At 52.1% G+C, this 11,723-nt stretch overlaps 1 protein-coding gene across 1 annotated transcript; it reads right to left on the bottom strand.

The window, feature by feature from the left end:
• Positions 1-2,506: 2,506 nt before the first annotated feature.
• LOC142485972 (E3 ubiquitin-protein ligase rnf8-A-like) lies at positions 2,507-10,747 on the bottom strand. Its single transcript, XM_075584629.1, has 7 exons — positions 10,454-10,747; positions 9,431-9,559; positions 8,303-8,998; positions 7,916-7,978; positions 7,424-7,513; positions 5,156-5,263; positions 2,507-2,758 (listed from the first exon to the last, which is right to left on the bottom strand). Exons 1-7 carry the CDS (start codon positions 10,550-10,552, stop codon positions 2,522-2,524), a joined length of 1,422 nt encoding a protein of 473 aa, XP_075440744.1. The 5' UTR covers positions 10,553-10,747; the 3' UTR covers positions 2,507-2,521.
• Between the last annotated feature and the right edge of the window lie 976 nt (positions 10,748-11,723).

Genomic DNA, 11,723 nt, shown 5'->3' with positions numbered 1-11,723 from the left:
GCTGCGGCCGAACACTAACGCTGGGACCCCGACTGCTCCCACCGCTGCGGCCGAACACTAACGCTGGGACCCCGAATGTTCCCAGCGCTGCGGCCGAACACTAACGCTGGGACCCCGACTGCTCCCACCGCTGCGGCCGAACACTAACGCTGGGACCCCGACTGCTCCCACCGCTGGCGCCGATATCACCAAATGCGGATTTTTAACCAATACTTGTGAGTGCACGTGTTCTCCGCTTTCCCTCTCCTTCATAAATGTTACACTTTTATATACTACGGGGCTTGTGTGTGTGTGTGTGTGTGTGAGTGTGTGTATCTCTAACAAAAACAGACTCACTAGTTCAATATATCCACTAGATAAAATATTAGAATGTTAATTCACGCCCAGTGTAAGGTGTATATTGCTATTTTGATGAAACTAGACAAAATATACTAATACAGCTCAACCCCGTTATAGCGCAATCCGATATAACGCGGTTTGAGCATGGACCCCGAATAAAAAAAAAACACTCACAGCACACTGCACACACTCACAGCACACTGCACACTGCACACTGCACACTGCACACACTCACAGCACACTGCATACGCACACAGCTCACAGCATACGCACACAGCTCACGCACACTGCATACGCACACAGCTCACAGCGCACTGCATACAGCACACTGCATAGGCACACACAAACTACATACACAGCCCCCCTACCTTTGGTGTCACAGCCCACCTTTGGGGGCATCGTGGGGCTGCTGGGGGGGGGGGAGGGGAGGAACGGTGCAAGGTTGGGGGATCGGCGCGAGGCTGGGAGCGGAGATCGGCGCGAGGCTGGGGGGTTGGGGGGGGGGGCAGTGCGGGGATCAGTGTGAGGCTGGGAGCGGAGATCGGCGCGCGGTGCAGGGATCAGTGCGAGGCTGGGGGGGGGGGGGAATACGTGGAAAAAAAAAATCGGTGCGAGGCTGTAGGATAGTTGCAGGGATCCGTGGTTGGCTGGTGCGGAGCTGCTGAGGGGAGTGGCGGGAATGCTGGGAGAACTACAGTGGCTGCTAGGGGCCATGTAGGGCTGCCGGCGCCTCACTCCACCTCCCTCCCCCCGATCGGGCGCGCGGCGGCCATTTAAAAAAAAATTAGCGCAGTCAGAACGGGTGGCCCCCGAGGACCGCACTATAACGGGGTTGAGCTGTATGAGTTAATGTGATAGTGCTTAATTCAATTCAAAATTAAATGAAATGTTAAATCAATACGAATATATATATATATATATATATAATCTCGTGAGCACATTCACATGTCTTAGGCAGGTCTGCACCCCTGCCTTTCAACCATTATTCCCAGCATACAGTGCTCCCACTGCAGCAAGGGATTCTGGGAAATGACATGCAAATGGGCACACAATGTGTCACCTTTTGCCTGGAATATCCATTATATTGTTTAATGGCAATATGCTAACGGTGGAGGTTTCTGTCGCCTTTTTCACCCACCATAACTTAAAATGTATAGTAAACCTACCCAGCCTAGAAATATTGCAAGGCAAGTATAGACCAACCTCGCACTGATGAGACCCATCAAGGTTGAAACATGTCTGTGAGTGGTTTGACTTGCTTTGCTAGTCCCATGCTGTGCTTAAAAGCTGTGTGAACAGCGATGCATTTGCTTATATGAGCTCCATGTGAATGGATATTCCAGGCAAAAGGTGACACATTGTGTGCTCATTTGCATGTCACCGTGCAGGTACTGAGCGGGACGTCCCCCGAGGTCCGGCTGCATTAGCCCATCCATGCAGTTTTATATACAGATTTGCAGTGTTCGACAAACCTATACATTTGCTCGCCCCGGGCGAGTGGATTTAACCCCCGGGCGAGTAAATATTGGCCCAAGCAGCACACGTTTGGTACTAGGTGGCGAGTAGATTTTTTTGTGTGGCGAGTAGATTTTTTGGTGATTTGTCAACCATTGCAGATTTGTATTTTATTCACGTTCCTCAATGCTTTGTGTGTTTCTTCCCCTCTCTGTGTAATTTTGTTTTGCCATTAAAAGCAGGGATTCTCAACTGCAGACCTCAAGACCCCCCAAACCGGTCAGGTTTTCAGGATATCCCTGATTCAGCACAGACTGAGCCACCTGTGCTGAAGCAGCGATATCCTGAAAACCAGAATGGTTTTGGGGGGTCTTGAGGACTGGAGAACCCCTGCATTAAAGAATGGTGCTGTCCCTTTGGAGGGTGGGAGGCAGTGGTTGAATAAACTGGCCCAGCTGTGCAGCTTTCGTCTTTTGCTTCATACTTACACATCACCATCATATCCACGGCGGCGAGTTTGCTGCACCCAACTAGCACTGTTCTGTTCCTGTGCATTATAACATACCCCGTGAGCACATTTCTGTTTGCCAAGGGATTCATTGCGTTCCCTGTGCTCAGGAACATAGTGCTGAATCTCTGGCAGCTAAGGGGTTCATACACCCCCCCCCCCCATGCCCCTTTCTGAGCTTCAATATCTTGGGGGGTGGAGGGGTAACTGTCTGCCAGCCTAGCATGCCCTGCCGTGCTCACCCACCTCACCTTTCCGCTCGACAATCAGGGACTCCCGCCGCGCCTTCATCTCCGGGCTCAGCTTGTTCACCATGCTGTCGATGCAGTTGTCCAGGACCAGAGAGCGGGTCTGGGATCGGATCTCCTGACGGCAGATGGGACACTCCTCCTTCCGCTTCTTCCACGCCTGGATGCAGTAGGAGCAGAAGCTGTGGGCGCAGTTCAGCGTCACAGCCTGAGAGAGAGAGAGAGAGAGAGAGAGAGAAGATTAGCAAAGCCGCTCATTACATGTGCGCCCGGCACGCTTATTCTTCAAAGAATAATATATTAATAGGCTAGTAGATCTGGAGGGTAGGCGAGGCATACAAACATTTGATCTACTTAAATCCAGCAAAAGCATCCCCAACGCCGAGTTTTTTAGACACCTCCAGATCAGAGCGTTCTATCAGGCAATTCAGCCCCACACCCAATTAACGAATTTCGAAAAGCTCTGTCGATCAGGGACACCCACCAAGGGACTCACATCGCAGATGTACAAAGAGGTAACCGGTTCTAGCGCGACAGTGATGGAAAAAACAGGATATTTGACTAAATGGGAGTCTGATTTGGGGGAGGCACTAGATCTAGAGGACTGGACAAAGATCGTGATGGCAACCTTTAAAAGCTCCAGGTGTACGACCTTAAGGGAGAACGCATATAAGGTTATGACGAGATGGTACCACACCCCCACAAAATTAGCTACATTTCTGCCCAGTTACTCCCCATTGTGTCCAAGACAATGCGGACAGCAGGCAGACCTGTTGCACATGCTGTGGTCTTGCCCCAAGACCGCCCCGGTCTGGGACTCGATTAAAGACTGGCTGAATAAGATCCTAGGCACACACATCCCACTAGACCCGTGGCTGTTCCTCCTCAACAAGGTCTCTCCAAAAGGTGAAAATAAATTGGTGGCGCATTTTGCGATGGCGGTACGAGGGGAGATCGCAGCAAGTTGGAAACAAAATGAAATCCCACTAATTGCTAAGATTCGGAATAGGATTGGGTCGGTTTGCCACATGGAGAAATTGACGAGCTTGGTCAATGACACTGGTACAAATTTTCTAAAAGCCTGGCTGCCATGGTTGGCCCAGACAGACATACCGGGGGGTAGAAAGGGCCACGATATGGCATTAATAAAGGAAAGTGCGTTCTCACTTGACGACACTACGAAACAGACTATTTGGACAGACTAGAGACCCGTAGACAGAGATAGATAACAGACTTTACAGCAGGTCAAGGGTGACTTGAGGAGAGCACTCGGTTTCCCCGGACGCAGAGAGCCAGTAGGCGCAAAGCAATAAGCGGAACCATGGCAGGAGGACCCCTTCCCCCCCCCCCTACAACACCCCTCCCCCCTTTCCCCCTGGGGGCTGTGTTGTATGTATGTCCGTCTGTTTGTCCCGTATGTCTGTATTTGTAAGTACCTATATGTGGTTGATTTTTTACCAACTGGAGGTTGTTCCCATGTTACAACTGTATGCCATGTCTGTAAACCATGTATGTTCTTAATAAAATTTAAGTTGAAAGAAAAAAAAAAAAAAAAGGCGGGGCGTCCGTATTCATCTCTCTAGTATTTCCCCGTTATCTGAACTTAAAATGATGGAATTTGTTCCTAAAAACTGAGCCCATCACCAAATTTAACATGGCCGCCAATCTCCTCCAGCTTTGTGATATCACTAGACCAGCGGTGCACAAACGGGGGGGCGTGCAAGATTTTCTGGGGGGGAGGGTGGAGGCCCGGCACTCTTCCCCAAAGCATATCAAATTAAATGCCGATGTTTGCGCGAGGTGTCCAAGTTCCCTTACCTTGTCTCCGGGCGACGCGGCATCACATGACCCCGTAGCGTCATTTGAAGCCGGCGACAAGGTAAGGGGGAGAGGGGGCGCGTGTTACTGCCCTCCCTTATCCTGTGCCCTTCCTGGTACAAGAGAGGATGGGCATAAATCTGATGGTCTTATTTATAAACAATAAGGTCGTCTCCTTTCCAAACCAGTCAGTCTTTCCAAAGCGATTAAAGAAATACTTGTGCCACATTCTTTTCCTGTATTGCCACCTATAATATCTCTGCATATGTGGCTGGCGCAGTACAGGTGCATATAGATTTAGGAAAGGAAACATGAACCTCTGAACTAGGAAGCGGCCTGCACAAGACATCACGGCAGTGCTGCCGCAGAGGGAAGGCCCACGCTGGATGGCGTTACGCGGATAGGATGGGACTGACTCACAGCTGCCTTCTGTCCCTAAGTTACCGTGCCATTTTGTGGTAGGATGCACTAGATTGGTCATTCGCCTCTCCTAGCTGTGCACGACTTTCCCTGCTATGGAAAGGAACCCGTCACAGATGACATCTTCTCCTGTGGCGCTGGATGCGACGTGGCTTCTCTGGGTCTCTATGCTCTTGGGATATAAAGAAATAATATGCCACAGGACCAAGTGGTCTGTACCAGGTACGCTGGGCAGGAAGAATGGGCAAATCGCTCCTTTGTGCCTCAGTAAAGAACGCCATGGTAATGGGATTCACACACAGAAAACTATACATCCCACGTGACCGCTGAGAGGACAGTGCGGGAGAACGTTGGTCTCCGGTGTTACCTCGATGAAATGTTCTGAGCAGATGATGCATTGCAGCTCGTTGTCCAGCACGTCATTCATGTGATTTAGAACCTCCTCCTTCTGCGCTCGCACCTTCTCCTGCTCCTCCTGCGGGGGGACAATCACTGGTCACTGAGCAGGAAAACTCGCCCCCAGCAATAACATTCCTATCAAACAATGGCCACCCAAGAAACCAGTGGTTATTGCGGACGTGCATACTTACTCCAAACCTGTGGTGCAGCTGGAGACTAAGCCATGGGATTTATCTCCATGCAGAGTTAGCAGAGAGAAGGTGTGTTTGTCACAGAGCTGTGATGGACAACCTGTGTGTGAGGCTCAATTACTGGGTCTACCCCCTTCTTTCAGATATCACATACAGAGAGGAAACATGCTCACCTGGTTACCAGACATGGCTACGCCCCTGATCGTCTGCTGCACTCTACCCAGAGCGGTCTCCTCTCCTTTCACCTCTACTGCTCTCTCTTACCCTAAACCTATTTCCCTCACTGCCCCTCCTTACCTGTGGAACTCACTCACACTCAGCATACGACAAGCACCCTCCCTCACACTCAGTATACGCCAAGCACCCTCTCTCTTCACCTGTAAGTCAAACCTTGAAAGTTACCTCTTAATAAAGCATTTCAATAGCTTGGACTCATGGCTACTGTCTCACACCCGCAGTTGCTCCTACCAACCACCGTGGCCAAGCACTCCCATCTATGCTGATGACACACAAATGTACTTTTCAACCCCATACCTTATACCTGCTGTACAGACCAGTCTCCGAATGTGTATCTGTGATATCACCCTGGGTGGCCCTCTGCCGACTCAGACTTAACATTGTCCCCTTCTACATTACTACTGGCAGGACTATCACACACCCAGTGTCACACGCACGCGGCCTAAGTGTCACATTTGACTCTTCTCTCACATTCACAATGCATCTACAACCTGTCGTTTTTGCCTCCGGAACATTGCAAAGATAGACCCTTTCCTCCGTCCCTCTCCTGCTATAACTCCAACGCAGGCCTAACGCAGGCCCTCAGTCTCTCCCGTCGGCTACTGTAACCTGCTGTCCGGCCTTCCTGCCTCTCACCTGTCTCCCCTACAATCTATCCTTAACGCTGCTGCCAGAATCGCTCTGCTCTTCCCTAAATCTGTCTCTGCGTCTCCCATCCTGAAATCCCTCTCCTGGCTTCCAATTAAACTCTGTATCATTACAAAATTCTCCTCCTCACTTTTAAATCTTTACACTCTTCTGCCCCTCCTTACATCTCAGCCCTAATTTCTCGTTATGCACCATCCCGCCTCTTGCGTTCTTCTCAAGGATGTCTTCTCTCTGCCCCCTTTGTATCTAAAGCCCTCTCCCGCCTTAAACCTTTCTCACTGACTGCCCCGCACCTCTGGAATGTCCTTCCCTCAATACCAGACTAGCACCCTCTCTATCCACCTTTAAGACCAATCAAAAACACACATCTGTAATGAAGCACATGGGTAGCTGCTCCTTTGGCTGATACTATATATCTCATATGCACTGACCTTTGCCCCCTCCAGACGCACTTACCAGAACACCCTCCTACTCGCTCTGTAAGCTGCTGTGAAGCGCTATGTACCTTGATGGTGCTATATAAATAAAGATGTACACACATACATACATCTACTGCCCTTATTCAACACCTGCTGTCTCTGTAAGCCTCCCAACATACCACTTAGATTGTAAGCTCTCCGGGGCAGGGATTTCCTTTCCTATCATCCGACTTGGTTTTTTCACTTATTGTATTATAAATCCCTGTACTGTCTCTTTTGCAAAGCGCTGGGTACACTGTGGGTGATGAATAAATAACGATATACATACATACACCCAAGAACCCCAAGATACATGCTACAGCATTGCGCTACCAACGCTTTAATGAGCTTAACGTCAGTATGGAAATGTTCCAGCAATCCCTCATGCCTTTCGGGTGCCCGGTAAAGGGGCTCAGTTGTGGTATTGGTGATATTCAGACACTGCTTAGGCATTCCTGCACGTGGCTCGTGGATCTTGTGACCCTCCGGAGTGCTTACGGGTTTGCCTTTTGCCAACTGAGAATCATAGGTCATCTACCTCTGATTGAAGAACAGATCTATTTAATGGGATGTGTCTGTTCTGATATACACTTAGAGACAACATGCATGGCCTCCAGCAATATTGCCTCAGCTCTATGTATTTATACCCAGGAGGAGGATTTGCACGTTACTGACAGTAATTGCTCGTGTAACACACGCTACCTTGGTTTCCTGTAGCTCCTTATTCTTGGCTTGAATGATCTGCTCAAAATTGTCCTTGTTGCGATTCAGTTCTTCCATGAGGAGTGTGTGCTGCGGGAACATGAGCACAGGCAGAGCGAGGGTTACACGCTATCCTCTTCCGGGCCTTAAATCCTCCCCCAAAATGTAAATCATGATCCTCATACAAGGCGGCTTTGACAATGAATCCCACAGACATGCAGGGCACTACCTGCACCCAACAGTATCAACCCAACCCCAGATGCTCCCAAGTGCATCACTTGAAACCACGGGACAGCTGCAGCGCCTGCCGGCTTTACCAGAATATAATCAGTGGGCTCCGTCTGCCACGAGGCAGCCGCGGCATCATTCCCGAAAACACAACGCTGGCTGGGCAGACAATCCCAGAGCTACAGTCCCCGCCTCACACAAGCAAAGCTGGGGAAGGGGCTTCCAACAGCCCGACTCTATATTTCATGCTTGAACGTGACTAACCTCTTGAAGAGCTTGTGCCAGCTGCTCCTTTAGCGGCTCTTCCTCCGCCAGCTTCCGCTCTCCCTGTGAAAACCAGAGCAATGTGTGAGTATGTCCCATAAAACACTGTCAGGCGGATACAAAGTTACTGGGAAGAAATCGCATGGAGTCCGGCGGAGAAGGAAATCTGCATTGCATCGACCAGGAGTGCCCAACTCCGGGCCTCAAGGGGCCACCAACAAGTGGAAGACTGAGCCACTGATTGAGCCACCTGGGCTGAAGCAGGAATATCCTGAAAACCTGACCTGTTGATGGCCCATGAGCACTGGAGTTGGCCGCCCCCGGCAGATTAAAATGTGCATTAATGAGTGAGACTGAGCATTCACTGAACCCCCCTATTTTACTCACCTGTTTCTGCTGCTCCTCCTGGAAGATCTGCTTCAGCTCCTCCACCCTCTGGAGTTGTTCCTCTCGCTCGTTGCTCAGCTGATCTTGTAACTCCTGAAGTTCCTTATGCACGGCCTGCATCTCCGTGGCGTCCCTCGCCTTGCTCTGCTGGGTGGCACTTAGCATTTCCGTTTGTTTCTCCTGCACCCGCACCTTCAGCTTCCTTATCTCTAGCATGGTCTGCCTCACCATGGTCAGCTGTAAGGTGCTTCGGCACTGCTGCTGGGTGGGCGCTATTGCATCGTCCTGCATGGAGACATTCCCATCAGGCTGGTCCAAGGGTGCTGCAGCCTCCACCATCACAGTGGGCTGCTTGGCCAGGTCTGTCCTGTGTGAGGATTTAGTAGGCTCTTCGCAGTCCCTTGCGACACGGTGGACTTTTGCTTTGGAGGAGTTGGAAGGGCCCTCTGTCCCAGACGCCTCGGAGTCCTCGGAGTTCAATTTCCGCTTGGTTCGGGGTCCTTTGGTTTTCCCCGACAGCGGCCGGCTCAGGAACGGGCGGACTCGCTCACGATCTTCCTGCAGCAGCTCGTACTCGAACTCTGCTTGGTCAGTGTCGGGCAGAGGTACCCCCAGCTGGATACAGCTTCCTGCGCTTAGCACATGGGCCTTGCCGGGGTCGAGCCTTTCTTTATCCAGCCACACGCCGTTCAAGCTCTGAGGGAGAGATGACAGAGTGAGCAAAATAGCAGATGCATAGAACACGCCCAAGGGAACTCTGGGAACTGCCACTTTGCTAACAAAGAGAAGCACCTAATAAAATACTCGCCAACGCAATGTGGCTTCCTTAAACTAAATCCTCCTCATAGCAACAACCCCCCCCCCCCCAAAAAAAACCCCCACTGTTTTGGTTTCTCTAGAAATTAAGTACGTTTTTCTTGTTTAGTGGGGACATTAAAACGGCTTGAATCCTTGATCCATTTGGCTCTATAATGACATGGCATGTAGCTCTGCCCCTATATGACAGCATCATGCATGTAGCACTGCCCCTATATGACAGGATCATGCATGTAGCTCTGCCCCTATATGACAGGATCATGCATGTAGCTCTGCCCTCCGTAAGGAGGTAAAGTTATGGATACTAGTGACCTTGTTGTCAGTGACAGTCCAGTGGCCCTGTGCATTCTGCTTCAGGATACAGTGCGTGCGGGAGATCATGAGTGGGCAGAGCGTGGATGTTAGCTGGTAGGTGACCCCAATTCCTCGGCCTATGGTGACCTGAAAGCAAAGTTATAGAGACATTATAATGGGTCTGTGATAAATTACTGTATCCTGAATCACTGAGCCACCTGTGCTGAAGCACCGGTTTCCCCCAGGTCTCTCCTGTTCCCCCCCTCCCGAGTCTCCTCCCCTCCCCCACCGGAGTCTCTCCTCTGTTCCCCTCCTCCACCTGAGTCTCTCCTCACTTGAGTATCTCCTCACCCCCCTCCTCCAAGTGTCTACCGCCCTCCCCCATGGGTCTCATCTCTCTCCCCCCTGGGTTTCTCTCTCCTCCTCCTCTCCCCATGGCCTCTCTCCGCCTCCCCCCCATGGCCTCTTCTTCCTCCCCGCCATGGCCTCTCTCTTCCATCCCGCCATGGCCTCTCTCCCCCCCATGGCCTCTCTCTTCCTGTTCTCGCCCCCTCCCCATGGCCTCTTTCTTCCTCCTCTCGCCCCCCAATGGCCTCTCTCTTCCTCCTCTCGCCCCCCCATGGCCTCTCTCTTCCTCCTCTCGCCCCCCCCATGGCCTCTCTCTTCCTCCTCTCGCCCCCCCATGGCCTCTCTCTTCCTCCTCTCGCCCGCCCCTCCATGGCCTCTCTCTTCCTCCTCTCGCCCCCCCTCCATGGCCTCTCTCTTCCTTCTCCCCCCCCCCCATGGCCTCTCTCTTCCTTCTCCCCCCCCCATGGCCTCTCTCTTCCTTCTCCCCCCCCCATGGCCTCTCTCTTCCTCCTCCCCCCCCCCCCATGGCCTCTCTCTTCCTCCCCTCCCTCCCCCATGGCCTCTCTCTTCCTCCCCCCCCTCCCCCATGGCCTCTCTCTTCCTCCCCCCCCCCATGGCCTCTCTCCCCTTCCCCCCACCCCATGGCTTCTCTCCCCTTCCCCCCACCCATGGCCTTTCTCCCCTGGGTCTCACCTCCGTCCCCTCCTCCAGCCGCAATCTCTCCTCTCTCCCTCCGCGTCTCCTCAGACACCAGCAGCTCCCGGGGCCTCTCCCTGTCCCGCTCTCCGCCATTTCCGGGATCTCCGCGGCCTCCTGTCCTACATCACCGGGCCGGAACTGGGGAGCAATACCCGGGCCGCGGCCAGCCACGAACGCTCTACCGCCGAGCGATCCAACAGGCGCAGCCAATCTACCGCCGAGCGATCCAACAGGAACAACCAATGTACCCCCGAGCGATCCAACAGGCGCAGCCAATCTACCGTCGAGCGATCCAACAGGAACAACCAATGTACCGCCGAGCGATCCAACAGGAATAACCAATCCACCACCGACCGATCCAACAGGCGCAGCCAATCTACCGCCGAGCGATCCAAAAGGCGCAGCCAATCTACCGCCGAGCGATCCAAAAGGCGCAGCGAATCTACCGCCGAGCGATCAAAAAGGCGCAGCGAATCTACCGCCGAGCGATCAAAAAGGCGCAGCGAATCTACCGCCGAGCGATCAAAAAGGCGCAGCCAATCTACCGCCGAGCGATCCAACCGGCGCAACAAATCTACCGCCGAGCGATCCAGTAGGAGCATCCAATCTACCGCCGAGCGATCCAACAGGCACTACCAACAGACCGCTGAGCGATCCAATAGCACTAATTTCTCCTCAATAGAAGGCCGGATCCAGAGAAGGCAGGAATAATCCAATACCGAGCAATCGTCTGAAAGTGTAACCAATGACAACAGTGTGGGGGAATGTTTGTGTGTGTCTGTCTGTCTGTCTGTCTGTATATACTGGGGGGGAAGTGTCTGTCTATGTACTGGGGGGGGGGGGGGAAGTGTGTCTGTGTACTGTAGGGAGTGTGTGTATATACTGGAAAGAATGTCTGTATACTGGGGGGAGTGTGATTGTGTATATTAGTGATTCCCAACCAGGGGTTCCGTCTAGCCGACCGCACTCACTGTGGCCCGCGACGGCAAACTTTGCTTGGAGGGGGGGCGGGAGGATGGAGAGGGTGATCCGTGGCTGCTGCAAACTGCTTGCGTGTGTGTGTGTGAGAGAGAGATACAAAATATATATAATCTCGCAACTGCAAGATTAAGTGGTTTGCGGTCTAGCTGAAGTGGTTTCTGTCAAAATGTATATGTTACCTTGTTAGCTTCATAACTTGAAATGGGGAAAGTCAATTGATGTGAGAAGTAGGTGAAACCGCAGACCACATCATAACCCGTTCAATTAAATCAGCTAACTCGCA

This window comes from Ascaphus truei, unplaced genomic scaffold, assembly GCF_040206685.1.
Source record: "Ascaphus truei isolate aAscTru1 unplaced genomic scaffold, aAscTru1.hap1 HAP1_SCAFFOLD_688, whole genome shotgun sequence".
Classification (NCBI taxonomy): Eukaryota; Metazoa; Chordata; class Amphibia; order Anura; family Ascaphidae; genus Ascaphus; species Ascaphus truei.
Note: the sequence above shows the minus strand (reverse complement) of the source record. Positions and strands in the feature narration are given on the sequence as shown.

What these genes read in the sequence shown, in the direction of transcription:
- LOC142485972 (XM_075584629.1), bottom strand. Translation starts at nt 10,552, where the DNA reads ATGGCGGAGAGCGGGACAGGGAGAGGCCCCGGGAGCTGCTGGTGTCTG. An exon ending in AGGAGGAGCAGCAGAAACAG is followed by an intron (nt 7,979 to 8,302) that starts GTGAGTAAAATA and finishes TGGTTTTCACAG; the next exon opens with GGAGAGCGGAAGCTGGCGGA. An exon ending in TGGCACAAGCTCTTCAAGAG is followed by an intron (nt 7,514 to 7,915) that starts GTTAGTCACGTT and finishes ATGTTCCCGCAG; the next exon opens with CACACACTCCTCATGGAAGA.